Source organism: Pyrus communis, chromosome 2 (genome assembly GCF_963583255.1).
Source record: "Pyrus communis chromosome 2, drPyrComm1.1, whole genome shotgun sequence".
In the NCBI taxonomy this organism is placed as follows: domain Eukaryota; kingdom Viridiplantae; phylum Streptophyta; class Magnoliopsida; order Rosales; family Rosaceae; genus Pyrus; species Pyrus communis.
The window spans coordinates 10,878,762-10,903,558 of NC_084804.1; the positions used below are offsets into that span (position 1 = coordinate 10,878,762).

The 24,797-nt window shown below is 36.8% G+C and overlaps 3 protein-coding genes across 3 annotated transcripts; 1 reads left to right on the forward strand and 2 right to left on the reverse strand.

The window, feature by feature from the left end:
• Positions 1-3,212: 3,212 nt before the first annotated feature.
• LOC137722475 (flavanone 3-dioxygenase 2-like) lies at positions 3,213-5,132 on the reverse strand. Its single transcript, XM_068461487.1, has 4 exons — positions 4,850-5,132; positions 4,532-4,782; positions 3,753-4,074; positions 3,213-3,528 (listed from the first exon to the last, which is right to left on the reverse strand). The coding sequence occupies exons 1-4, from the start codon at positions 5,042-5,044 to the stop codon at positions 3,280-3,282; spliced, it is 1,017 nt and encodes a 338-aa protein (XP_068317588.1). The 5' UTR covers positions 5,045-5,132; the 3' UTR covers positions 3,213-3,279.
• Positions 5,133-10,648: 5,516 nt separating this feature from the next.
• On the reverse strand, positions 10,649-13,572 carry LOC137725696 (F-box/kelch-repeat protein OR23-like). Its single transcript, XM_068464465.1, has 2 exons — positions 12,540-13,572; positions 10,649-11,132 (listed from the first exon to the last, which is right to left on the reverse strand). The coding sequence occupies exons 1-2, from the start codon at positions 13,523-13,525 to the stop codon at positions 10,841-10,843; spliced, it is 1,278 nt and encodes a 425-aa protein (XP_068320566.1). The 5' UTR covers positions 13,526-13,572; the 3' UTR covers positions 10,649-10,840.
• Positions 13,573-14,250: 678 nt separating this feature from the next.
• On the forward strand, positions 14,251-24,461 carry LOC137725337 (myosin-16-like). Its single transcript, XM_068463984.1, has 29 exons — positions 14,251-14,374; positions 14,937-15,059; positions 15,702-15,845; positions 15,960-16,105; positions 16,189-16,345; positions 16,548-16,606; positions 16,977-17,136; positions 17,216-17,365; positions 17,481-17,617; positions 17,715-17,861; positions 17,972-18,073; positions 18,361-18,418; positions 18,501-18,602; positions 18,953-18,990; positions 19,300-19,426; positions 19,520-19,690; positions 19,876-20,007; positions 20,087-20,196; positions 20,331-20,391; positions 20,818-20,995; positions 21,240-21,439; positions 21,582-21,650; positions 21,754-21,822; positions 21,937-22,011; positions 22,233-22,292; positions 22,583-22,798; positions 22,923-23,062; positions 23,483-23,739; positions 24,002-24,461. The coding sequence occupies exons 3-29, from the start codon at positions 15,768-15,770 to the stop codon at positions 24,043-24,045; spliced, it is 3,243 nt and encodes a 1,080-aa protein (XP_068320085.1). The 5' UTR covers positions 14,251-14,374; positions 14,937-15,059; positions 15,702-15,767; the 3' UTR covers positions 24,046-24,461.
• Positions 24,462-24,797: the final 336 nt, after the last annotated feature.

Consider the following 24,797-nt stretch of genomic DNA (forward strand, 5'->3'; position numbering starts at 1 on the left):
TCAGGACTCGGAACAGAAGAAATGAGTCTTGCAAATAATTTTTCATTATATTATTGGCATGCATTTTGGGGCACAAAGAAATCAAAATCTGACCCACAATATATGCTTCCTTGCACTTACTATGGACCTTGCAATACCTCCACTTCAATACCTACAACAGAGATATCTCTTTACTTTTACAGGTCACGTGATGAGTGTTGTAGAAATATATCTTTTTATTTAGCCGCACTAGCCGTACATTCGGATTTCTGCTGATTCAGCTGCCTTCAAAAGGGTTATTACATGCAACTCTCCATTCAATACAACAAATCCAAATGCTGAGTCGCATGAGACCTGTCTTGGTATACGTGACTCCTTACGCCAACGGTTTGAAGCCATGTCATATCTGCAATGCAGTAGACAGCAACACTTCAACTATTATGTGGAAGAAACATAAGCAAAAACTAAAATTATCATTCAAAGATCAAATAAATAACGAGGAAGAAATTCAAAGGACATAAACTAGGGGCAGATGAATACGTCCAAAAAGACATCAATAAGCATACATAAAAGTGAACATAAAAGAATGTGATCCCATAAGAGAATTACTTGTACTAACTACTAATAGTCTCATAAAACCATGCATTTCTCAACATTTGTAATATATTACTTAAGAAAGATAAACAAGATTTTCTCTTGTGTGAACCACAATCAATCAAATAGAAAAAGTAAACTAAAACATCGTTGCTTTATGTCCTGGTAGAACCTGTGCCATTTAAGTCATAAATTTAAATTGCCATAACCATCCAATGAAGTCATCACGTATCCCTCAAATTGTTAAACTTTGGAACTTTTCTGTGATCAGAATAATAAGTTTTTTGTAGTTCAATATAAATGAACACATGAAGATTTCAAGCTCTGTCTTCTGCATTCACCTTGTGGTGAAAAATAGAGAGATAGTGTTCATCCTGAAAAAGTAAAAACACAAACGAAGTCATGGCAAATCAGAATGAGTTCAAGAGCGTACCGTCTCTTAGTTGTTTCTTTCCGGAAAAATCCACAGTATAAAAGTGGAGTCGTATATCACATACGGCCAAGCCACCTAAAGATTTCCAGCTAGCCACAATGCCTCGGATATTCTTACAAAAAAATCATTAAGAACTAGTATTAGCGCATTAGGTTTCATAATCAAATAAAATCTTGATACTTTCAGTCAGATTTCTCTCTCTGCGACTCTCTCTCACACACACTTACACTGTTACACATACAACACATATTTTTCCCATGGTGCAGGAAAACAATGGTCATACTCAATCCAAATTCTTATACCCTGATTTCACAACATTTATAACAAACTTCTTCAGGAAAGTCCCTGGGTGGGTACTTTCTCTGGACTAGGCCATCGTAGCAACTCTGCATGCTGATTTCCCTCCCTCTCCGAGACTCCGAGTTACGGAAAAGCTTACACTCCTCATTCGCATGGTCTAGTAACACAAGCATTAACCCTATATGCCCAATTACGGAAATCCAAAAAGACAAATTTTTGGCACACCTCTCTGTCAAAATTCTGTTAATCAACAAAGATAAATTCCATAACCAGTGAGGTCTCAGAAAATGTAATAAGCATCTATACACCCAGAATATGAGGCAGCACTAAGTGCTCCCTATCTAGATCACACATTTAGTTCATTCGAAACCGAACTCTTACCAACTAAACTGAACTTAATTGACATCCAATTCAAACAGATCCAATAATGATACCAACAACGCAGAACAACAACACTTCAACTTGAAGCTTTGCATTATAGATATTTAATGCGGACAGTAACATTAGATTAGCATGAACAATCTCAATCTAATTGGAACCAATATTCACTAGCGGAACAGAACAAACCATGTTACTTCAAGCCCGAGCTTAAACAAAAAAAAAAAAAAAAAAAAAAAACACAAACTAAAGATAAGAGAAAAACTACCTGAATATAACATTCAGGTCAAGCATGAATGGTTAGCCTAGGGAGAATATAATACAGTGTGCATCAAACCAGCTGAACCACCAAAACCGGCCTATTCAAACTGTAATTGGTTGATCATATTGAAAATCAATTAAGTCCTTCACTGATTGGCTCCAACATGTTCAGAAGCCAGTCCTCACTGGAAGATTGATCAAATTTTTGGAGTTTATCTTCACCCTTAACAAAAAAGAATGTGACATCTAAAAGAGTAAGCGTTAAACGGTGCACAGTTTTCCTTTTCGCACTTCACTTTACCTTTAGGTATTTTACATCTTACCCTTTTTCTTTTTCTCCCTTTCTCTGTAGGACTTTTTTGTGGAGCCATTCTCTGTAGGATTAAGCTGTCCTATTATGGTTTGGAAGGCAATTTAAATTTAATATTTTCTCAAAAACACCCACCTTTAATTTTCCTGAGTTTTCGGCTTTAGCCGGCTTGCATTTACCTTGTATTTGTTTGGTGTGAAATAGTGTACGTTTTAGTCGATTTTTATTATCAATTTGTCTGAAGTAAGTTCAAAAACCCCAACAATTAAAGGAAGCAGATTAATGCGACTAAAAAATGTGCCATGCTTGCCATCACCGAAAAAGTACCGACCTCCCTATAATGAAGTTGATCTTAAGAGAGCTCCAAAACGTGAGTTGAATAAAAGATTCAATGAAGGAGCAAATTGAGTTAAAGAAGTAATTTTAGGGCTACCAAGAGAAGGATGGAATTTCAAGTTGAGATTATTTAAAACTTAGGAGTTTGATTCGTTATATCCTACTTATGAATTTTTTTTTTTTTTGGTTTGTTTGTTTGTTATGGGTACGTAACTGATAACAGTTTTGAATTACGATTTTACTTGCTGTTTTATGTGATGGGTTTGACATATCTATAGATCCAAGAGAAACCTTGAGTTGATTAAAATTATTTTTGCAAATATATGTTGGAATTCAATTAGTTGTTGTGGTACTGTGCCATGGTACTGCCCGGTGGCTCCTTCTTACCGATATCTAATTGGCTGTTGAGACCAATTTGGTAAGCGTTCTTCTGCATGCAGACAACTCGAAGAAGTCCTTGAACAATGATAACTTGATGATCAAAGGAAGAATTCAAAGTCTAAATAACTTAATGATTAATTAATGTCAATCATATCTCGCAATGGTTGAACACAAATACTAGTACATAGGTAGTACTTCCAATAAAAAGTACTAAATTTTACAATATTTATTAACCCACCCAAATAAATTTGAGACCATTGCCACCCAAATAAATTTGTGTTTTCCCCAGTCACAGCTTCATAATTAACTAAGCATGGAGCTTAAAGGGTTCTAGTACAACTTCAGTTTTGCCCTGCTTCGTAACATAGTTCAAAATGAATTCTTTGTATTGAAAGGGTCTAAAGAGTTGTGGATTGCTTGCATTAATAAGATCTCCAGCAGGTTCTACAATGCAGTCGTCTGAAGGTGCGATGAAAAATGCAGCAGATGTCCGGGCATTACTTGATCTCGTCACTGCCCGATGTTCAGCACTTCTCAGCTTCCCATTACTGATTATCTACATCCCATACCATAAAAAAAAATAAAAAAAAATAAAAAAATAGTTTGTCATATGGTAATTAAGAGAAGGTTGATGAACATATTTATGGAACTACTATCAGGCCCCTATTTCGACATGATATTGACTGCGCTATGTATTCAAGTATAGATAGTAATACAAAATCAATAATACCATCGAAATAATCTTCGGCGTAAAGAAGGGTACTGAATCTACTGATGTACCTGTAACTGATAGCCTATGTTAATCACAAGTGCATCAGAAAGAGGCTTCACACCAATCCATTCCCCGTCTTTGAAAACTTGAAGTCCATCTACGTGTTCTTCTTGAAGTAAAATGGTTATGAGGTTTGGATCACAGTGCTTAGATACACCTAATGTCAAACTTGGGTCTGAGCAAGGCGGGTAATGATTAACAGAGAGTAACATATTTTTCAAAAGTTCATCTCTAAAATGCCCAGTTCCAAGCCCAAGTCCTTCACTGATTAGCTCCAAAATGTTCAGAGCCAGTTTCCTCATTTGTGAGGAACATGTCCCAACAAGCTCTCTGAAATACATAACATCACTAATTAATCCTTGAAGATACAGAAGCATATCATACATATATGTGCAACAAAAACAAAGGGGGATTTCAAAACATGAATCTATAAGCTCTTTTATGTAGGTAGCACGTCTGCTCATAAAGATGTAGCAATATTTATTTAAAATCATAGGAAGTGCTTCCTGGGGCTTATGTAAAAAGAGCTTTTAAGTTTTGGAGAATGATTTCCACGCACCCCTTTTCTCTCTTTACACACCCTTAATTCTGAATGTCGAATTGAATAAATCAAGGAGAGTTAATAGACATAAATGTAAATGAATGTGTAAGAGGAGAAAAGAGGCATGTGAGAAATCATTTCCCTAACATTTTCTAACACGTGTCAGAGGCACTTTTGGCTGTCAAAAATCACTTTTAGCTAATACAAGCTCTATGTATCTTAATTTGGTAGATTAATCTTTCTTACCGATATGTACTTGGCTGTTGAGGCCAATGCTGCATGCTCTCCTCTAAAGGAAGACAAGGGTGTCGTAGGTTATCACGCCAAAGATGAACATCTTCCCAATCATAATTTCCACTGCTGGTAAAGAGTCTACATTTTTTTTTGGGGTCCTCAGAGTAGACAGCTGCCTTGTCCTCTGCAGGCAACTCAAAGAACTCCTTGAACACACCCATTGTGTCCTTCAACAAACTTTCTGATATTCCATGGTTGATAACCTGCTTTATAAATAGCATTAGTTGATGATCAAGGAAGAGTATTTAGTTTGAAGTCCCAATATGTTACCTGGAAAAACCCAAATTCGTGGCTAGCCTTGAGTATTTGCTGAATTATACAGGTTTGATCACCGCCCAGATCAATCACTGGAATGTTGTCGCAAGAAGGAGCGGTAGTAAGCTTCCCGGGTCTTGCGTCTGGTGGGAATATGTAATTCTCGGGCACGGTTCGATTGTTGTACCAGTTAGAAACAAGCTTCTCCATTTCTCAAATCGTATCTAGCCTCACAATGAAGGGTAAAACTAGTGCACATATAAAGTGGACTTTGTTCTATCAGAGTTGGAATAAAGATAGTGCCGGCCATCCCATCTACTCCAATATTTTGTTGTATCATTTTGGAATAAAGATAGTGCCGGCCATCCCATCTACTCCAATATTTTGTTGTATCATTTGGAATAAAGATAGTGCCGGCCTTGGCAGTTGGCATGGTTAACTACGGGACAAAAGTGATAAAATATAGGAATTGTTGGCTTGACCTGCTTCGTGTAGGGCTTTTCTCTTCAAGTCATTGTCACTCCAAAATCTAGTGTACTTCATAATTTTTATATTTAGGAGAAAAATACTCTTATCAGGAGTGCACAATTAGATTTTTGGAGTGTAAATAATAACTTATAAAGTAAAATATGTGACTATTATTCCTATGTAGGGACTCTATTTAATTTGTGCTATAAGAAATAACGCACGATGACTCATTAATTAATCTCATGTTATGAGTTTAATGAAGAGTTAATAACACTAAGACCCCTTCAGGTTTATCGTGTTTTCACAAAATCCCTCATGTTTGAAAAATAACACTAACATTCCCTTAAGGTTTTAATTCATTTTCACTTCATCCTTTAAAAGACGATTCTATGCTTGAAAAAAAAAATAAAGAAAACCCATATATAGTTTAGGCTTATTTTTAGCTACGCCTCTAGAACTACATTTTGATATCATTTTGACCGGTATAACTCAAAAGTCACCGCTTTACTCCTTGAAACTCAAAATTCATTTCACTTTGACTTGTGGACTTTGTATTCTCCCGACGACTTTATAGGTCATCTCCTGAAACATATGTGATCTCAACACTTGATAAGACTATGTCACGTGTGCAATAAATTTGATTATAAATATTCATTATGTGTTAACATTCAACAATTAGATAATATTAAGTTTGAAAGAAATTATAAAATTTTTCCAATAATTATATTATTTAATTAATTAATTAATAATATATTTTTTATTTAATAATATATTTAATTTATTAAAATAACAAATTTATAACCATACTATAATTAATTATAAAGAAGTTTTAACGAATCACTTCCGGTACTATTCACTTTAACAAAAAATGACAATTTTACTCCAAAAAGTCACTCTTGGGACTATTCACTTACAACACATTTTTGTCCTATTGATTAAAACTTAAAATTTTCAAGTCATTTTTATTAGTTTTCCTTAATTAATAATGTTATAATTTATGTCTTAGTATCCTTTTTTTTTCAGGTTCTTCTCTCCCTTTCTTTATAGGATGAAGCTGCACTATTCATGTTATGGTTTGAAAAGCTTTAATTTTACATTTTTCTTACCCTATCTAAGAGTTCCTTTTGTCGTATTTTCCCCAATTACCGTTTTCCGACTTACCCTTTGTGTTTAGGTTCTGTCCCTTTCTTTCTAGGATTAAGTACTATATTCCTATTATTTACAAAGCTTTAAGTTTTCCCTAGCCTATTCAGGACTTCCCTTTGTTTACAAGAAAGTAAACAAGCCTACAACAAACTAGTATAAATATGGGGTCTTAATTAGTATTCTGAACACACACCCACCTATAGATTTCCTCGAGTATTTGCCTTTAGACATCTTCAATTGACGTTCTGTTTGTTTGTTGCATAATAGTGCACGCTTTAGTCGATTTTAGTGATCAAGATGTTTGAAGCAGGTTCAACAACTCCAACAGCCAAAGGAAGTAGATTAATGCGACTGTAAGATGTGTCATGCCTGCCGGCATAGATAAAGTACCAACCTCCTAATAATGGAGTTGCTCCTAAGAAAACCCCTAAACGTGATTTGAATAAAAGCTTCAATGAAGGAGCAAATTGAGTTAAGAAGTAATATTAGGCTACAAAGAGAAGGATGTGCAGCTCGAGTTAAAGTTAATTAGGATTTAAGAGTTCAAGTTGTTGTGTTTTCTTGGTTTGCTTATCCTATTATTAATTATGTTACTTTTTTATGATTACAATTTTTAATCGGTCATGTTAGTTTCAGGGAGCTAATAGTTATGAATAAAATTTTTACTTATAATGGGTTTCATATATCTATACATGAACTGATTTAATGAAGATTAATATTTTTGCATAATGTTGTGTGAATTCAGTTGGTGGTGGTACCATGGAATGGAGCTGCTGGTGAAGAGCCTGCAACTTTAATTTTATAATTTGTTAGGTTTCTCAGATTCATGCTAGCAGTTTTCTCTGCAGGCGTGCATCTTAGAAAACCCTTGACTAAAATTATGGTGCCACCGTTCAAACTTTCCAATAAAAAGTACTGCACTTTACAATATTTATGAATCCACACCCAAATAAATTTGAACCAGAAAGCAAAAAGAAAGACAGTTATATTGCAATTTAAGACAATACTCAACTGAAGTTTTTGCATGATGATCAACCAAGCTTGGAGCTTAAAGGGTTCTAGTACAACTTCGGTATTACCCTGCTTCATAGCATAATTGGTAAGAACTCTTTGTAATTAATGGCTTTATAGAAGTTCATCCCGGAAATACCCAGTTTCGAGTCCAAGTCCTCCACTGATTAGCTCCAAAACGTTCAGAGCCACATCAGATCTTTGAAATACATATCATATCAATAATTAGTATTTGTAGATACAGAAAAATATGTTACATAAATGCAACAAAAAAATGGAGTTTTCAGAACATGAATCTGTATTTCTTTGGTACCTATATATCTACTAGGCTGTTGGGGCCACTGCTGCATGTATTCTTCTAGAGGGTGGCAAGGGTAGCGTAGGAAACCGCGCCAAAGATGAACATCTTCCCAATCAAAATACCCACTGCTGGTCGTCAGAGTAGAGGTTTGCCTTGTCCTCTGCAGGCAACTCAAAGAACTCCTTGAACACACCCCTAGTACAAAAATATACTTGCGTGAAAGAGCAAATTACATTGCGCAAAAACGTTTTGTGAAACGTTGACAAAGAAGCGTCACGCAATGATATTTTGCACAACAGGACTTTGCGCAACAAAGCTTTCCGTCGCGCAAATTCGTTGTGCAATATTTGGGAAAAAGCAGTAAAAGTCTTGGTTTGGCGCCAGAAAATTGAGCGATGGACAACCTACATCGCGCAAATAGTCTTTGCGCAACGATATCTCAACCTGCTTTGTAAATAACATTAATTGGATAACACTAACATAGTAATTGAAAATATGAAGCAGAGGTTACTTGATAATCAAGAAAGAGTATTTAATTTAAATTCTTCATAATTTACCTAGTTAAAAAAAAAAAAAAAAACAAACAAACAAAATTCCTGGCTAGCCTTTGAGTATTTTCTGAATTATATAGGTTTGATCACCGCCTTCTGCTCACCCAGATAAATCACCGGAATGTTGTTGCACCAAGGTTATTTTGGGTTGTTACTAACAATTCTATACTTGCACAAACATTTTCCTTTTCCAATAAACATTAAATGAGTGTTATGAATCTTGTTATTTGCCTATGGCGGACGGAAGGAAGTTAAATGCTTGTGATGGTGGACTCCATTGGATTTCAGGGGGATCGATGCAAATGGGAGGTCGACAAAGCATTACATGTTTTATGATCGTTCAAGAGGTTACACTGGAAGATAGAGAGGATTGAAGAGGTCTCAGGTTCCTTTTCCAAATCAGGATGAGTCTAAAGCTTGCGCTATCCTAGTTTTCTCGTTTCTAGGTGTATTTGTTTCATGTGGTGGTTTTTTACCGAGGTCCACTGCATCAGTGTACCAAGTGTAACTTGACATTTCCACGATATGATTGTAAACACTTGCATGTGTGTTTTTGTTTATTTCTTTGTTTTGCCCCATGCTAGTGTTCGGGTATAGCATCTTTTGACAACGCTTTTGTTCCTAATGCTTATGTTTGACTTTCGAATAGAGTATTTTGAACTGTTAATTAGACTATCTCATGGTGTTTGAATAAAACGTCTTATTCGAACCAAAAACAAAATTTCTTATATAGTCTCGACCCTCATAGTGCATAAAGAAGAAATAAGATAGTTGTATGAGAATTCGTCTATTTTCTTATTCAAGTAGAGTGTGTAATAAGCAATACAAAGACAACAGAAAACACGGATAAATGTGAAAAATTAAACTAGGGTTTTTCCCCTCTACTTATTCGTCTATTTTCCAATCACATTTGATGTATCTTATTAGGTTGGGATTTCTGTAGATATTTTTAATCAACTAAATGATTTATGATCTGTAGCCACGCCGAGTAATGATCTAGCCATGGCATTATAAGGGTATGCATCATGTGGAGAAGGCGGGGTTGTAGTGTGGCCTGCAACGTTACTTTGGTTGATCGTTGAACCGTCAAGATCAGTAGACCAAGCAGGTTTCGTTTCACTAGGTCCATTGGGAGGAGGATGATCGACAACCCTCATCTTCGACTCCATCAACACGATGTCTTTGCCCATCGTCGTCATCATCCTCATCAAGTTTTCTTTCTCATCGTGCAACACCCTGCCTGCACTAGCTAGCCTCATGCAAGTTCATGCTCATGAGAAATACGACTGTTGTAACTGTGAATAAAACATTAAGAAACCTCATGGTGATCTTATACTTGTAGATATTAAACAAAGATAGCTAGCTTAAAAATATGAAGGATGTTTTATGTGGAGGGTTAGATATATGGGTATTCATATGCACCAATATGCCCTTTTTCTGTTGTGGAAAGCATTAAAATTTGAATGGGTCAGAACAGAAGAAATGATATCATAGATCAAAACCAAACCCACTATATATGCTTCTTTGCACTTACTATGGACCTTGCAATACCTTCACCTCAAGACCTACAAACAAGATATATCTCCTTACGTCTACAGTCACATGATAAGTGCTGTAGAGATATATTTTCTTATGTCTACATGTTAACATGATGAATGTTGCGGATACATACAAAGGGATGTATCTTCGATGAGACACCAGATTCCCTCCTTTTCCTCTCGAAAGTTTGACCCAAATGTCAATAAAATACTTTGGGTTGACTTGCTGATTATATATTAGGACTTGAATTTCCTATATCTCTCAAGTTTGAAGTCATAGATGTAAAAAGGTGAAACATGAGACATGTTGCGGTTTAACGCTGCAATCTGGTTTGAGTTATGACTTATACATTACCCCCATTTTTCACGGCCAGCCACTTTCTCCTTTAGCCGCACTCCTTGTGTATTCAAAGTTTGGAACTAAAACGCGGTGGAAACGTGGATCTTTACTTGGAATGACTGCATTTTAGTCTCAATTTTTGCCCGCGCTTCGCTTTTACACTACATTCTTTTCGTTTTCCTTGCTCGGAACTTCCGAAAAGACTTCATTTGATGGGAAAACGACTAGAGTTTTTACCACGAGCCGTTTTACTGTTCTCAACAGTGAGGGGGAAATGAGAGAATCTGTTTCGGTCCTTGGTATCAAAGTACGTATGGAGTAAATACTCGATCAATCTACAAACCAAGAGACCGCATGTAACACGAAAAAGATTGATTAGAGCACAAGCAACAAACCTATATAACACGTCTTGGTATACATATATAAATATATCTGTTCTCTGAAAAAAATATACAAATATATGAAACCCAAATGTATCCCACCTTAACTAATGACCACTTCACTAACAGTTAATTTATTTATCTCGGTCTGCTGTACATTCAAGACTATACAAATATACTAGCAGCAATGACCCCAAAGAACCAATATAGACGGCGCTGCACATCAATCGGTACAATTATCAACACAAGTACAAGCAATAAGAATCGAGATTCACAGGCGAATGGTGCTCATAACTGCAGTATTGAAATCCAAGCCGTAATGGAAAGGTGACTTTGTTATGAGAGATCTCCATGCCTTCTTCTTTGGATGGTAGATTTGGATGTAAAGTGTTCCTGCTCTCTGACGCAGTCGTGACCTCCGGATTTCTGCTGGTTCAACTGCCTTCAAAAGGGTTATTACATGCAACTCTCCATCCAATACAACGAATCCAAATTCTGAGTTGCATGGGACCTGTCTTGGTAGACGTGACTCCTTACACCAACGGTTTGAAGCCATGTCGTATCTGCAGTGCAGTAGACAGGAACACTTTAACTATTATGTAGAAGCAACATAAGCAAAAACTTCAATAAAATTATCACTCAAAGATCAAATTAATAACGAGGAAGAAATTCAAGCACATAAACTAGGGGCAGATGCATACGTCCAAAAAGACATAAATAAGCATACACAAAAAGTGAAATTAAAAGAATGTGGCCCATAACAGAATTACGTGTACTAAACTACTGATAGTCCCAGAAAACCGTGCATCTCTCAACATTTTTAATATATTACTATGACAAAACAAGAATTTCGCTTGTGTAAACCACAATCAATCAAACAGAAAAGTAAACTAAAACATTGCAGCATTATGTCCCGGTAGAACCTGTGCCATTTAAGTCATAAATTTAAATTGCCATAACCATCCAAATTAAGTCACATAATAAGTGTTTCGTAGTTCAATATAAATGAACACATAAAGATTTCAAGCTCTGTCTTCTGCATTCTCCTTGTGGTGAAAAATAGAGAGAACTTTCAACCTGAAAAAGCTGAAACACAAACAAAATCATGCCAAATCAAAATGAGTTCAAAACCAGCCCCTCTCTTAGTTGTTTCTTTCCGGAAAAATCCAAACACAGTATTAAAGTGGAATCATATATCACATATGATCAAGCCACCCGACAACTTCCAGAAAGCCACATCGCTCGGATCTTCTTACAAAAATCATCAAGAGCTAGTATTAGCACATTAGGATTCATAACCAAATAAAACGTTGATACTTTCAGTCAGATCTCTCTGTCTGACTCTCTCCTTCACACACTTACACATACAAAACATGTTTTGCCCATGGTGCAAGGAAACAATGGCCACACTCAATCCAAATTCTTATACCCTGATTTCGTCACTCCATTTACAACAAACTTCTTCAGGAATCTCCCTGGGTAGGTACTTGCTCTGAGCAACCCTGCACGCTGATTTCCCTTCCTCCCCGAGTTACGGTTGCAAGATCTAGTCACACTAGCATTTCGAACCCTATATTCCTGATACGGAAATCCAAAAAACAAGCTTTTGGCACACCTCTCGGTCAAAATTCCATTAACCAACAAAGATAAATTCAACACCCAGTGAGGTCTAAGAAAATGTAATACACATCGATACACCAGAACATGAGGCAGCACCAAGTATTCCCTATCTAGATCACACATAGTACATTAAAAAAACCAACTGTTACCCACTAAACTAAAATTAATTGACATCCAATTCAAACCAATCCAATAATGATACCGAAAGACACTTGAACTTGAAGCTTTGTATAGATATTTAATGCTGACACTAACATTGGATTGTCACTAGCAGAACAGAACAAGCAATGTTACTTCAAGCCCGAGATTAAACACAAAACCACAAAAGCTAAAGATAATGGAAAAACTACCTGAATATAACATTCCGATCAAGCATGAAAACAGCAGGTCGACCGCGATCATCGCCATCTTCCACGACAACAGTTTTGCCCAGTCTCATCCTCTCCCCTGCTTCCCACATATCTCCAACCTCTCGCCACCTGCAACCACCATTCCCATTCTTCAATTCCATTACCACGGCATCTCTGTAATGCTCGTCCACCGGAAAAACCCCTGATATTGTTCTGGACTCGCCGTACCCACCCATAACCCAGAACTCCCTCTCCTCGCCATCCCCAACAAAGAACCCCGCGCACCCAGCCCGAAAACCTGGCAACCCGTCCATTGCAACCCATTCATTTCTACCAATGTCATACCGCTCGACTGAGCTCATTCGGCTTCCAGCCGCGCTGAACAGAGTGTGCCGGGATCCGCCGCCAGCGACGAGAATCTCTCCCGAATTTGGAACTGCGGCGCAGGCGAAACTTCCACGCGGCGTGAGCATCGGAGCGAGGAAGTCCCACGAGGAAGTGCTGAAGTCAAATCGGAAGACCGCGGAGGACGGCGAGGGGCGGTCGATCGGAAACGAACGAGTGTCGAAGAGCGAGCCGCCGATGACGTAGAGATGGGGCCCAATGGAGAGGGAGGTGAAGTTGCAGAGGCCGTAGACGTGGGGGTTGCAGGGCATGGGCGGGAGGGGGCACCAGGCTAGGGTTCGGGGATCGAAGAGGTAAGGGGCGGCGACGGAGGGGTCCTGGGGGAAGATGCAGAGGAGGTGGGAAAGGTTGCTGCGGTGGTGGGTCTGGCGGAGGGCGATTAGGGTTTTGGAGGAGAGGAAGAGCCTCCATGATTTGCAGATGGGTCGGAGACGGGCCTGGTGGGAGAAGGGGATGAAGGAGAGGATCAGCGCAGCGACGTCGTTTGGGAGGCCGGGGATTAGGGTTAGGGATTCGTCGATCGGAATCAATAGCGAAGAGGAAGAAGAAGGAGGAGGAGATGGAGGTGGAAATCGGGTCATTTCTTCCTCTTCGGGTTCCCAGTGGGCGTTGAGCTTTTTACCTTTTTTTTTTTGGGAGATGCAACTTTTGCAGAATGTCCAAAATGCTACAGTTGAGCAACACGTGGATTGGCGGTTGATAACTCCCTCCATTTTTACGGCTCACAGTTTAAAGTTAATTTTTATACAATATAATAAAATATTATGTTAAAAATATGAGTTAGCAGAGAATTGATGGAGAGTGCCATTTTTTTAAACAAACAATATCATCTAGACTAAAAGGTGGAAAAATGAGTTAAACCTCACAATGAACTAGCAATGATGTGGTTCAAATTCTTCTACAACAAATGTCAAGTTTTCTTCTAATCTTCTTTGTCAAGAGCACAAACCAATAAAAAGCACAAAGAAGTCACAATCTATGAATTGTTTGAAAGCATTTTAAAATGATAGAAAGCGATTTTTGTGAAAATATTTTTAGAACTAAACTTTAATAAAAATACAAATAAATTTAAAAAAAACACTTAAAATACTTTTAAGACCTAGAATTTTTTTTTTTTTTGAAAAAAAACTTTCTAAACGAGCTTCTAATCTCCCTAAATTGATTCGAGATTGAGCAGTAAGTTTGGACCCAATACGGAATGCATTTTCCAAGCCGTTGGATCCATTATTTGGGCCCAATAAAAAACCAAGGAATTTAACAGCGGTCGTCTGTTTCTTGTGAAGAAAGAGTGAGAGTAAGGCGCGAAGGGAGTGAGAGGGAGCCACAAGAATGGCGAAAATGTGGGAAGTGCGAAGACTGCCACTTCCACAAACCAAACGACACGAACACAACCCCAAACCAACGAAGGACAAAAGGAAGAAAAGCAAAGAGTAAGCTACTTCTGCAAGTTTTTTCGTTTCCACTCTAAAAATCTCTGATTTTTTACGAGAAAATGGGACCCGAATCGCTGAAATCTTGATGGGTTTTGATTCTTGTGTAGAAGGGTATCTGCATTTCTGGGTTTCTCGTTGAGAATCAATCGTAATGGTATTTTTAATTTCGAAACTTTGTTTACATTTCCGGTTTCTATTTGTGAATTTCCCATGGACATGTAATTTGATGCTGAATGCTGCTTCTGTAGTATTTGGAAAATGGGATCATTGTAATTTTTCCGAAAAGATGATATTTTGAACTGCTCTAAACTACGGGAGGTGGATTCGAACTTGGATGCAAAGGGATATCATTGTAATTATCTTAGATTGAAATCTTGGGAGGATAAATTATGAGATCCCATAAGTTTTTTTTTTGTTTCGTGGTCAGTAATCCGATGAGTTTATTACCTACTATTACCTACTGAAGGCTTAAACTGACTATTGTGGTACATATTGTGCTAGCAAAATGTGAAAAAGGAGATGAACTGATTATGTGGTTAAAAACTTTTAACTGCTGCAGGCCAATCCAGTGACCATTGTTGTTGGTTCTCATATTTGGGTTGAAAACCCAGTTTGGATTGACGGAGAAGTACTAAACATTAAGGGTGATGACGCTGAGATTCAAACTAGTGATGGGAGTAAGGTAATCTATTATTTGCTAGTTTCATTTTCAAGGATTTTGGGTGCTGAATCTTCATTGGTATTTATATGATTTTGTATGTGTTTGGTTCATTAGGCAAAGATGTAGCAGTTTGTAATGTGATTTTTTATTTTTGGCTTACTAAAGGGAGAGTTAATAATTGGAATTCAAGCACGATAAGATTTTGTATGTGTTTGTTAACCCAACTTCGGGCAGGAGTTTTCTGCATCATTCTAGTTTCTGCTTAGAAATATCAAGATGTTATTTAAGAAGAGACCGAACCTGCTGTTATATTTTTTGTGTTGGATGGTTCTTCTTCTGCATGGTCTATATCATTGTGGTTTGCCCCTTTCTTCCATCCTTTTCCTTCTCCTCTTCTTTTGTAAGATTATCTATATTCTCTTGGAAGATTTCATAGGCATATCCTTTTTCTTTTTTTAATTTTTTGCAGGAAAACATGCAGTTCTGATATCATTTTGGGACTGACTAAAAAATCTCATTAGAAGCTTCTGTTCTATTTTTCAGTCATTAGTTTCCTTATAAAAAGAGACTCCACGAGTTATGTGCCAAAATATCACTTAGATGCAGCTGTACTGAAAGGCCAATTTGTTATTTTGTTAAGTCGACCTACTTTGTGTTGTCCAGGTTGTTGCAAAGCTGTCAAAAATATATCCAAAGGATACAGAAACTCCTCCTGATGGAGTTGATGACATGACTAAGCTATCATACTTGCATGAACCCGGAGTGCTTCACAATTTGGCAACTAGATATGAGATAAATGAAATTTATGTAAGATTTTTCTCATCTTCTGTTTTGTGTTAATTAATGTACACCCTGGTGAAGAAAGTGATTAATCACTGCAGCTATGGGCGTCTCTGTTATAATACTTTGGCATCATGGCAGACTTACACTGGAAACATTCTCATCGCCATCAATCCTTTTCAAAGTCTCTCACATCTGTATGATGCTGATATGATGGAACGGTATAATGGAGTACCATATGGAGAACTGAGGCCTCATGTTTTTGCAATAGCCGATGCTGCATACAGGTTAACTGTGTTTCTTTTGCATCCTACTCTTTATCCCTAAATGATGATGCAGTTACTTAAGTGAATTTCCCAAATGTGATCAGGGAAATGATTAAGGAGGGAAAAGGAAACTCGATTCTGGTTAGTGGGGAAAGCGGAGCTGGTAAGACCGAAACAACTAAAATGCTTATGCGCTACCTTGCCTATTTGGGTGGTAATGCTGCAGCTGAAGGGCGGACTGTTGAACAAAAAGTTTTAGAAGTAAGCTGTGTATTTTGGTATCTAACGTTTTTAGTGAGTAGAGTGAGATCTGAAACCTTGCATAACTATCCTTTCCCATATCACTAAAGAAAATGATGTTAAGTGCCAATCCTTTATTTATTTTCTCAACCGGGTAATATTCATTTTATTGTTTCCACTTGTACCATTCTAATTTGTTTTGGTTGTAACTGACATGGTGCAGTCAAATCCAGTTCTTGAAGCATTTGGTAACGCTAAGACTGTTAGGAATAACAATTCCAGGTGAGAAATTTTTAAATGCTTTAATATTTTGTGTTGTTTCTGCTGTTAGTACTTTTGTAGGCGCCGCATGACTTTTGATAGACTTTTACATTTTAGATTCATGGGCATTCAGTGTATATTTATGTCAAGAGTAGAGAATGATACCGGTTTGCATGTACACTCAAAAAACCAGGGTTGCAAGTTGTTTGTGATGAGATTCCTGGTGGAAAAAAATACATTGAAATTCATAAAACCCTTCTTCTTCTTCTTTATTTTTCTTTTTATTGGGTGGGGGGTGATTATTTGGCAACATGATCTATTTTGAACTGTACGACAGTGAAACTTTCGTAGTCCGTAACTAACTTTTGTTCTCTTGAAAATATTGGTGAAGCCGCTTTGGGAAATTTGTCGAGATTCAATTTGATAAATGTGGTAGAATATCAGGGGCAGCCATTAGAACATATCTCTTAGAGAGATCTCGTGTTTGCCAGATTTCGGATTCAGAGCGTAACTATCACTGTTTTTACCTCCTCTGTGCTGCTCCACCGCAGGTAGATAGCTCAATTTTCTACTTTAGTGCATGTATATGATATTTCCAAAATTTCCGTTCACAGAATTTAATCTTACCAGGAAATAGAGAAATATAAGTTGGGAGAACCTAAGTTATATCACTATCTTAATCAATCAAATTGCTATGAACTTGATGGCACGAGTGATCAGCACAATTATCTCTCCACTCGGAGAGCCATGGATGTTGTTGGAATAAATGCAGTAGAACAGGTATTTTCTTTTGATTTGAATCTAACATTTGTTTACTGCTAAGTTAAGCATCATTATACAGAACTTCTGGGAATAATTCTCTCTCTCTCTCTCTCTCTCTCTCTCTCTCTCTCAGGAGGCTATTTTCAGAGTTGTAGCTGCAATTCTTCATCTTGGGAATATTGATTTTGCCAATGGGGGAGATAATGACTCATCTGTTCTGAAAAATGACGAATCCCTTTTTCATCTTCAAATGACAGCAGAACTTCTCATGTGTGTCTCGAGCTTTGCTATGGACACAATTCCTTTTTCTTTTTCTTTTTTTATGTCAATCAGAGTGCAGTTTTGATCTGTCTTATTCGTATTTCAGGTGTAATCCTCGGGCTCTGGAAGATGCACTGTGTAAGCGTGTAATGGTTACTCCAGAAGAAATTATTAAAAAAAGTCTTGATCCCCATGGCGCAACAGTTAGCAGGGATGGATTGGCCAAGACTATATATTCTCGTTTGTTTGACTGGTAAGATGCTAGCTTCTGAATCATTCTCACTCAAATGATTACCGTGGAAATGAGGCATCTAACAATATTGGTTTTATCTATTTATGTATTATTTACGTTTTTATCTTCAGGTTGGTGGATAAGATCAATTTCTCAATTGGACAGGACCCTAACTCCAAATGTCTGATTGGGGTTCTTGATATATATGGTTTTGAAAGCTTCAAAACTAACAGGTAATGGTTGAATACAGAAAATGTTTCAACCTGATTATGTTCTGTGCATGTGAAAAAACAAAAACTTTCTAATCTATATTTGGTGCACATAAGAAGACCTGACACTACCTAGCATCAGGTGACTTGAACTCCTGATCTGCACTAAGGTACTTGGGAAATCGTCCATATATTGCTGAATCCAAATTCACTCAGTTATAGATAATAAAAAATTGAGGAGATGAAATTAAATTTACCTAGACTCTCACTGAGTATTTTCACTCCTAACTTATTATGTCTCGTTAATGCAGTTTTGAGCAGTTCTGTATTAATTACACTAATGAAAAGCTGCAACAACATTTCAACAAGGTATGAGGTTAGTCATACTTGAAAACTTCAGTTTTAAGTAACTTTTTTTAATATATAATCTAAGTGGTATGATTTGATTCAGCATGTATTCAAGACGCTACAAGAGGAATACACTAAAGAGGAAATTGATTGGAGCTACATAGAATTTGTCGATAATAAAGATGTCCTTGATCTCATTGAACAGGTCTTCTTCTTACTCTCTCTCTCTCTCTCCCCCCTTTAAAAACGGAGACTTGTCCCTTTCCTGTGCTGCATCATTCATGATATTAGAGTGTATTATTGTGAACGGCCATCTCTATGGGACATCATGTTTGTTGTTGCAACCCTTATTTTAGAACCCCGAATGTCTTTCAATGCCATGATAATAATTGGTAAAATTCTGCATGTGTTTCTGAATGGTACATTGAATTTACTCTCTTGGTTTTATTTTAATGTATTTCTGATTTGCTCGTCCAGCAGTTAATTTATGAGTAGTATACTGAATTAGCTGCCATACACCCATACACTCATCACTAGTTGATTTCGTTTCTGCAGAAGAAAGGTGGGATTATTGCTCTGCTTGATGAAGCTTGGTATGAACATCTCTTCATTCTTAACTGCAGTTACATGCACGCACACACTTGCTACAAAATGGTTCTTGCTCAGATACTTCATATTAGGTGAAGTTAAGATAGAAAATCTCCACTTTCTTCACTGAAATGCTCACATGTGCACAGAGATTCCTGCTCAGATACTTCATATTAGGTTGGATGGCACACACGTGCACAGGATCTCCACTTTCTTCACTGAAATTGAACATTATTGTGTTGGATGGCACTGAAGTTTTCGGTTCATCTATATTTCTAATCACATTTTTCTTGGACAACATTTTCGCATTGCAGTATGTTTCCAAAATCAACTCATGAAACATTTTCAACAAAGCTGTATCAGACATTCAAAGATCACAAACGCTTCATCAAGCCAAAACTGACCCGCTCAGATTTCACCATTGTTCATTATGCAGGAGAAGTGAGCTTGATTTCTGTATTTTGCACTGAAATCTATCTTTTGTAATGTGGTTTCCACTGAACTGTCTTTTCTTTTTACACTTTTTTTTTTCAGGTACAATATCAGTCTGATCAATTTCTTGACAAAAATAAAGACTATATTGTTCCTGAACATCGAGATTTGTTAAGTGCATCAACATGTTCTTTTGTAGCAGGCCTTTTCCCTCCACTTACTGAGGAGGTGGCCAAATCTTCCAAGTTTTCATCCATCAGTTCTCGTTTTAAGGTATCTTCTATTCAGGCCATCTGCCTACAATTGCGGTCTTGGAAAGAATGAGTATTGTACTATTGGTTGTTTTGGATTATACCTGACTAAATACTGGAAAAGCAGTTACTCATGTTTTTTCTTGTGTCATGAGATGATTTAATTCACAAAGGTGAAACTTAATTTTTCTGACCGTGTTGATGCAGCTACAACTCCAACAATTGATGGAAATACTAAATTCTACAGAACCCCATTACATAAGATGTATAAAGCCGAATAATGTTTTAAAGCCCGCTGTATTTGAGAATGATAATGTCATGCAACAGCTACGTTCTGGTGTAAGTATAATGTGAACTGTGTGTATACTACTATGACTTATAATGAATTGGTGGCCTTAATACTTTGTCATTTGCATAGGGTGTTTTAGAGGCTGTCCAAATAAAATGTGCTGGATACCCTACTTACAGGAGTTTTTCTGAATTTTTAAGTCGATTCCATGTCCTGGCCCCAGAAGTTTTAAAAATGGAGTAAGTACCAACTTACACTTTCATTTTTAATTTTTTTTCACATTTTCATCTTCAATCTCGTTGGTATCTTTTCTGCTATTTCACTGGTATTTTGGTTATGTTCCCATTTCTGAACTTAATGCCTATATGATCAGTTGTCCTGAAAATGAAGCCTGCGAAAAGATTTTGGTGAAGATGGGGCTTAGAGGTTATCAGGTAATAAGAACATTAGTGCTTATCAATCACTTTTACATTGACAATCACATGACAAGTTCACAACAGAAAATTGTGGAACTCCAGATATACTTGGATTTGCCGTGGTGGTTCACCACAACTATCATATAGTAGGAAGCTCCTAACCTATGACTATTATTGATTGGATAGCTAAGATGCAGAACCCAATTGAAATAACTGAAAACAGAGAGAAGAGGGAATGAGGAGGGGAGGAAGGAAAATGGAAGGACCGATAGAAATTCAAGACACAAGATTCCTTTGTAAATAATGAAAAGTTTCCCCCAGATTTTGATCATGGCTTATTTATAAAGCCAGTGTGAAATCACCTTAAAATCAAAGATTACATCATTTAGTTGCAAGATATCTTTATATATTCAACTAAGCTTTATTTATGTATTATTTTTGCAGATAGGGAAAACAAAGGTTTTCCTAAGAGCTGGTCAGATGGCTGAGCTAGATGCAAAGAGAATACTCTTACTTGGCAACTCATCTAAGGTGATTCAAACACGAGGCAGGACTCGTATAACTCGTAAAAAGTATGTTTCTACACGGGAGGCTTCTATTTGTGTACAATCATTTTGTAAAGGTGAGTGCATAAAAAGAAGAGGTAGCCATTTTCTTGAGATGTTCTTTTTTTTTTCTCTCTTTTTAAGGCAAAATCCTGAAAACTTTTAGTAGATTTGATCCTCCTGATTTTATGTAGATTTGCATTACCCTAGCAGTTAGTGCACTTATCAGCTATATATACTAAATACCTTTGCAATTATCTGCATATACTCGCTAGTTTTTTATATACGATATTTTACCAGTATTTCATTGTTATGATTCAGGAGAACTGGCTCGCAAGTTATTCAAGCGCAAGAAGAGGGAGATTTCTGCAGTTAAAATTCAGAAGACTGCCCGTAAACGCCTGGCAAGAAAAGACTATCTCAGAATCAAGTTCGCTTCGACTATCTTGCAGGCAGGTGTACGGGCAATGGCTGCCCGTGATGAATTTAGATATAGGGTTAATGCGGCAATTATTATTCAGGTGATTATCCAGCTTCCTGTATTGGTAACTTTCTATGTACAATATACGTAGTTTGTTGCTCTTCACTATTTTAAAGTTTAAACAAATTGTCTTAATGCCTGGTGAGGAAAGACTCTCAACTTTGTTCTCCTTGCTCTTACAGACAGGTTTAAAGGCAATGGCTGCTCGTGATGATTTTAGATGTAGAATTAATGCGGCAGTTATTATTCAGGTGACCTAGTTCCTGTTTCTCTATATTACATATTTGGTTGCTTTTCACATTGTGAAACACCTAGAGAAAATCTCAAAATTAAATTCTCCTCAATTGTCTACAGACAGGTTTACGGGCAATGGCTGCTCGTGATGTTTTTAGATGTAGAATTAATGCGGCAGTTATTATTCAGGTGGCCTATTTTCCTGTTTCTCTAATTTTACATATTTTGGTTGCTTTTCACATTCTCTAAGGGTGAAACACCTGGAGAAAATCTGAAAATTAATTTCTTCTCACTTGTCTACAGACAGGTTTACGGGCAATGGCTGCTCGTGATGGTTTTAGATGTAGAGCCCAATCTAAGCCTAAAGTTATTGTTCAGGTAATAAGAAACTTAAATGAAGTATCAATAATGCAGCACCAAATTTTTTACTTCTAAGCTCTTGTTAAGAAATCATGCTTCGCATGTGAATGTTAAACCTTGATGCTACGGTTAATGTGGCACCAAATATCTTCACTTTTAAATTCTTGTAATGGAACTATCCTATTTACAGACGACTATTGTACTTTCAAGTTCGTTAACTGGTTTGCTCATTTGTACAGACTGATTTGGAGACAAAAATATCAGAAACACCGAAGTTGGAGTCCTCCATGCAAGTTAATGTAAGCAAAGTTGATGGAACAGATTTGTTGCTTTATTATCAGGTTTCACTGATAGAAATTAAGAAAGCGTGCCCTATTATTAAATAATACCCAATTCCTGATCAAAGTGCTGAAATCAATGGATGGCACTGACAATAATGTGGCACGAAGTATCTTTACTTCTAAATTCTCATGATGAAATCTATTTTCTTCAGACGAGTATTATACCTTGTACAAAATCAGGAGCATTATGCAAGGTAGTGTTTTTTAAGTGTTTTTACTTTTTACTGAAGTTTAGATTATGTTTGCAGACTGACTCGGAAAAAGAAAAGGTTGAAGAGGCAACAAATGCAGAGTCCTCCCTGCTTACTAATGTAAGCAGAGGGTTTGAAATAGATGCGTTGTCTAAAAGTCAGGTTGCACAGGTAGAAATTGAAGATGCATGCTGTATAACCAAAGATCTTTCAAGTCCTGATCAAAACGCTGAAAGAGTTAAAATTCTTACTGCAGAAGTTGAAAGTCTGAAGGTAATGATATTGAACATATAGATAAGAGAAATACCATTCTATTTATTCCGTTATTGTTGTCATCTTAAACTGGCTTAGGAATTACAGCATGTACAATTTGATACTCCTGTCTGTTTTCACATAGGTCATGTTGCAAGCTGAAAAACAAAGAGCCAATGAGTGTGAAAGGAGATACGTAGAAGCTCGGGTATCAAGTGAGGAAGGACGTAGAAAGTTAGAGGAAACTGAAAGAATAGTTCTTCAACTTCAGGAATCTTTGAACAGGTAGTACAAATTATACTCTATCAGTATTTCGGTTCTCATTCATCTTGTGTATGTGCTGGTCTAGTTCCTTCACAAAAAAAAAAAGGAATCAAATATAGTTTCTATGTGTTAGGACTATGAAATCCTATTTTTGCAAGCGTGTTATAGGTTTTTCTTTTTGAAAAATAAAAAAGTAATTCAATTTAGAATCACTGTAATGAGATTCCCAATATAAATTTCTTTTGACCATTAATTAAGATTTTTCTTTCTTTGGGTACATGCTGCAATAAGCTGGAAAGCACCAGAGACAGCATTTCAGTGATGGTTGCTTCTAATTTGTTTAGATTTGTGCATATATGACAACTTGCAATCATTCTGATGTTTGTAAAGCTGCTCATAAATTCATTTGACTAATACTAAATATAATCTAGTGTGTTTCAGGATGATATATTGCATGTCAAACCAAGTTTCCGAGCTGAAAACAATATTATCTACAGCATCCAAGTCAAGTTCAACAACTTCAGGACCTTTTGTTAGACACGAAGGGTTTGATAGCATTTCCAGTAACTCTGATTATTCATCCACGGACTCAGATTTCACTTTTCCAGCTCCAGCTACAAGTTCAGCAAACTTTTCTTCTACTGGCCCCAGTTCTATCCAGCTTATAGTTCAGGACGTTTCAGGCGGAGAAGTTTCAGGTTAGTTTAGTTGTATGTATTTTGGTTTTCTGGTCATATGTAGGTACTTTTTAATTCGGAACAACCATCAATATTCTAAGTAAGTTTACAACTGGTCCCCCACTTTGTAAGTGGTTTCACCAAAGACAGTGGTCCTATTATCATACAAAACATGTAATGTTTCTATGGCGAGATTAATTTGCCACAATTCAATATGTTTATGACTTGTGAGTTGTGTTTCAGTGTTTTACGTTTTCATTTTTCCCTCGATGATACATTGCAGGATCTGAAAATGAGAAGGAGGGGGCTTTTGATGACTTCTTCTGACGGAGCTTGTTCTTATTATTTTCTTCTTTCTTGCTTAGACATGGGTCTCTCATTAACCGTCAGACTTCTGGCACTGTAAATAGATCACCAGACTTGAACATATACGTCCCATATGCTTCATACCGGTTCATAGACCAACAAGTTTCTCTCAAGAGTATACAGATCCATTGGCCAGGTAGTGTGTAGCAAGGGATCAAATGTAGTAAATTTGGAGTAGTACGTAGTCGGAGCTCATTTACTAACGTCCTTTGTGATTTCAGTGTGCCTTGTTAACTGGCCACGGCCCTAACGTGCACAAGAAGCTTCCTCCAATTTTACTTTAGCATTTCACTGTAATTGATTTTATTAGACAGCTTCAGGGTGTTAAATTATCTCAACTCAATGTATATATTGTGGTGCTTTTTTTTCAGACAACTGCTCAAGCCAAATTTCTCGTTTTCTCATAATTTTTTTGGTGTAACTGTAGCACCGCCATGTGAGTAAAATCTTAGAAATTTCAGGTTATAGTCAGATTCGATAACGGGGAACTATCCCGGATTTACTTGTAAAATTCTCTTATGTTTTGATTATATTTTTCAGCATTTTGGTTTTTGGAGTAAAATCCCAAATCCCTTTCATGCATAGCATATAAGTGGCAACTTGTAATTATATGCGGTATAATCCTGTAATTCATAATTATAAGGCTTCAATCATTCATAATGCATAATTAAAACCGGCATTAAAAAAGGGTGCAAACAATTATTGTAATGATT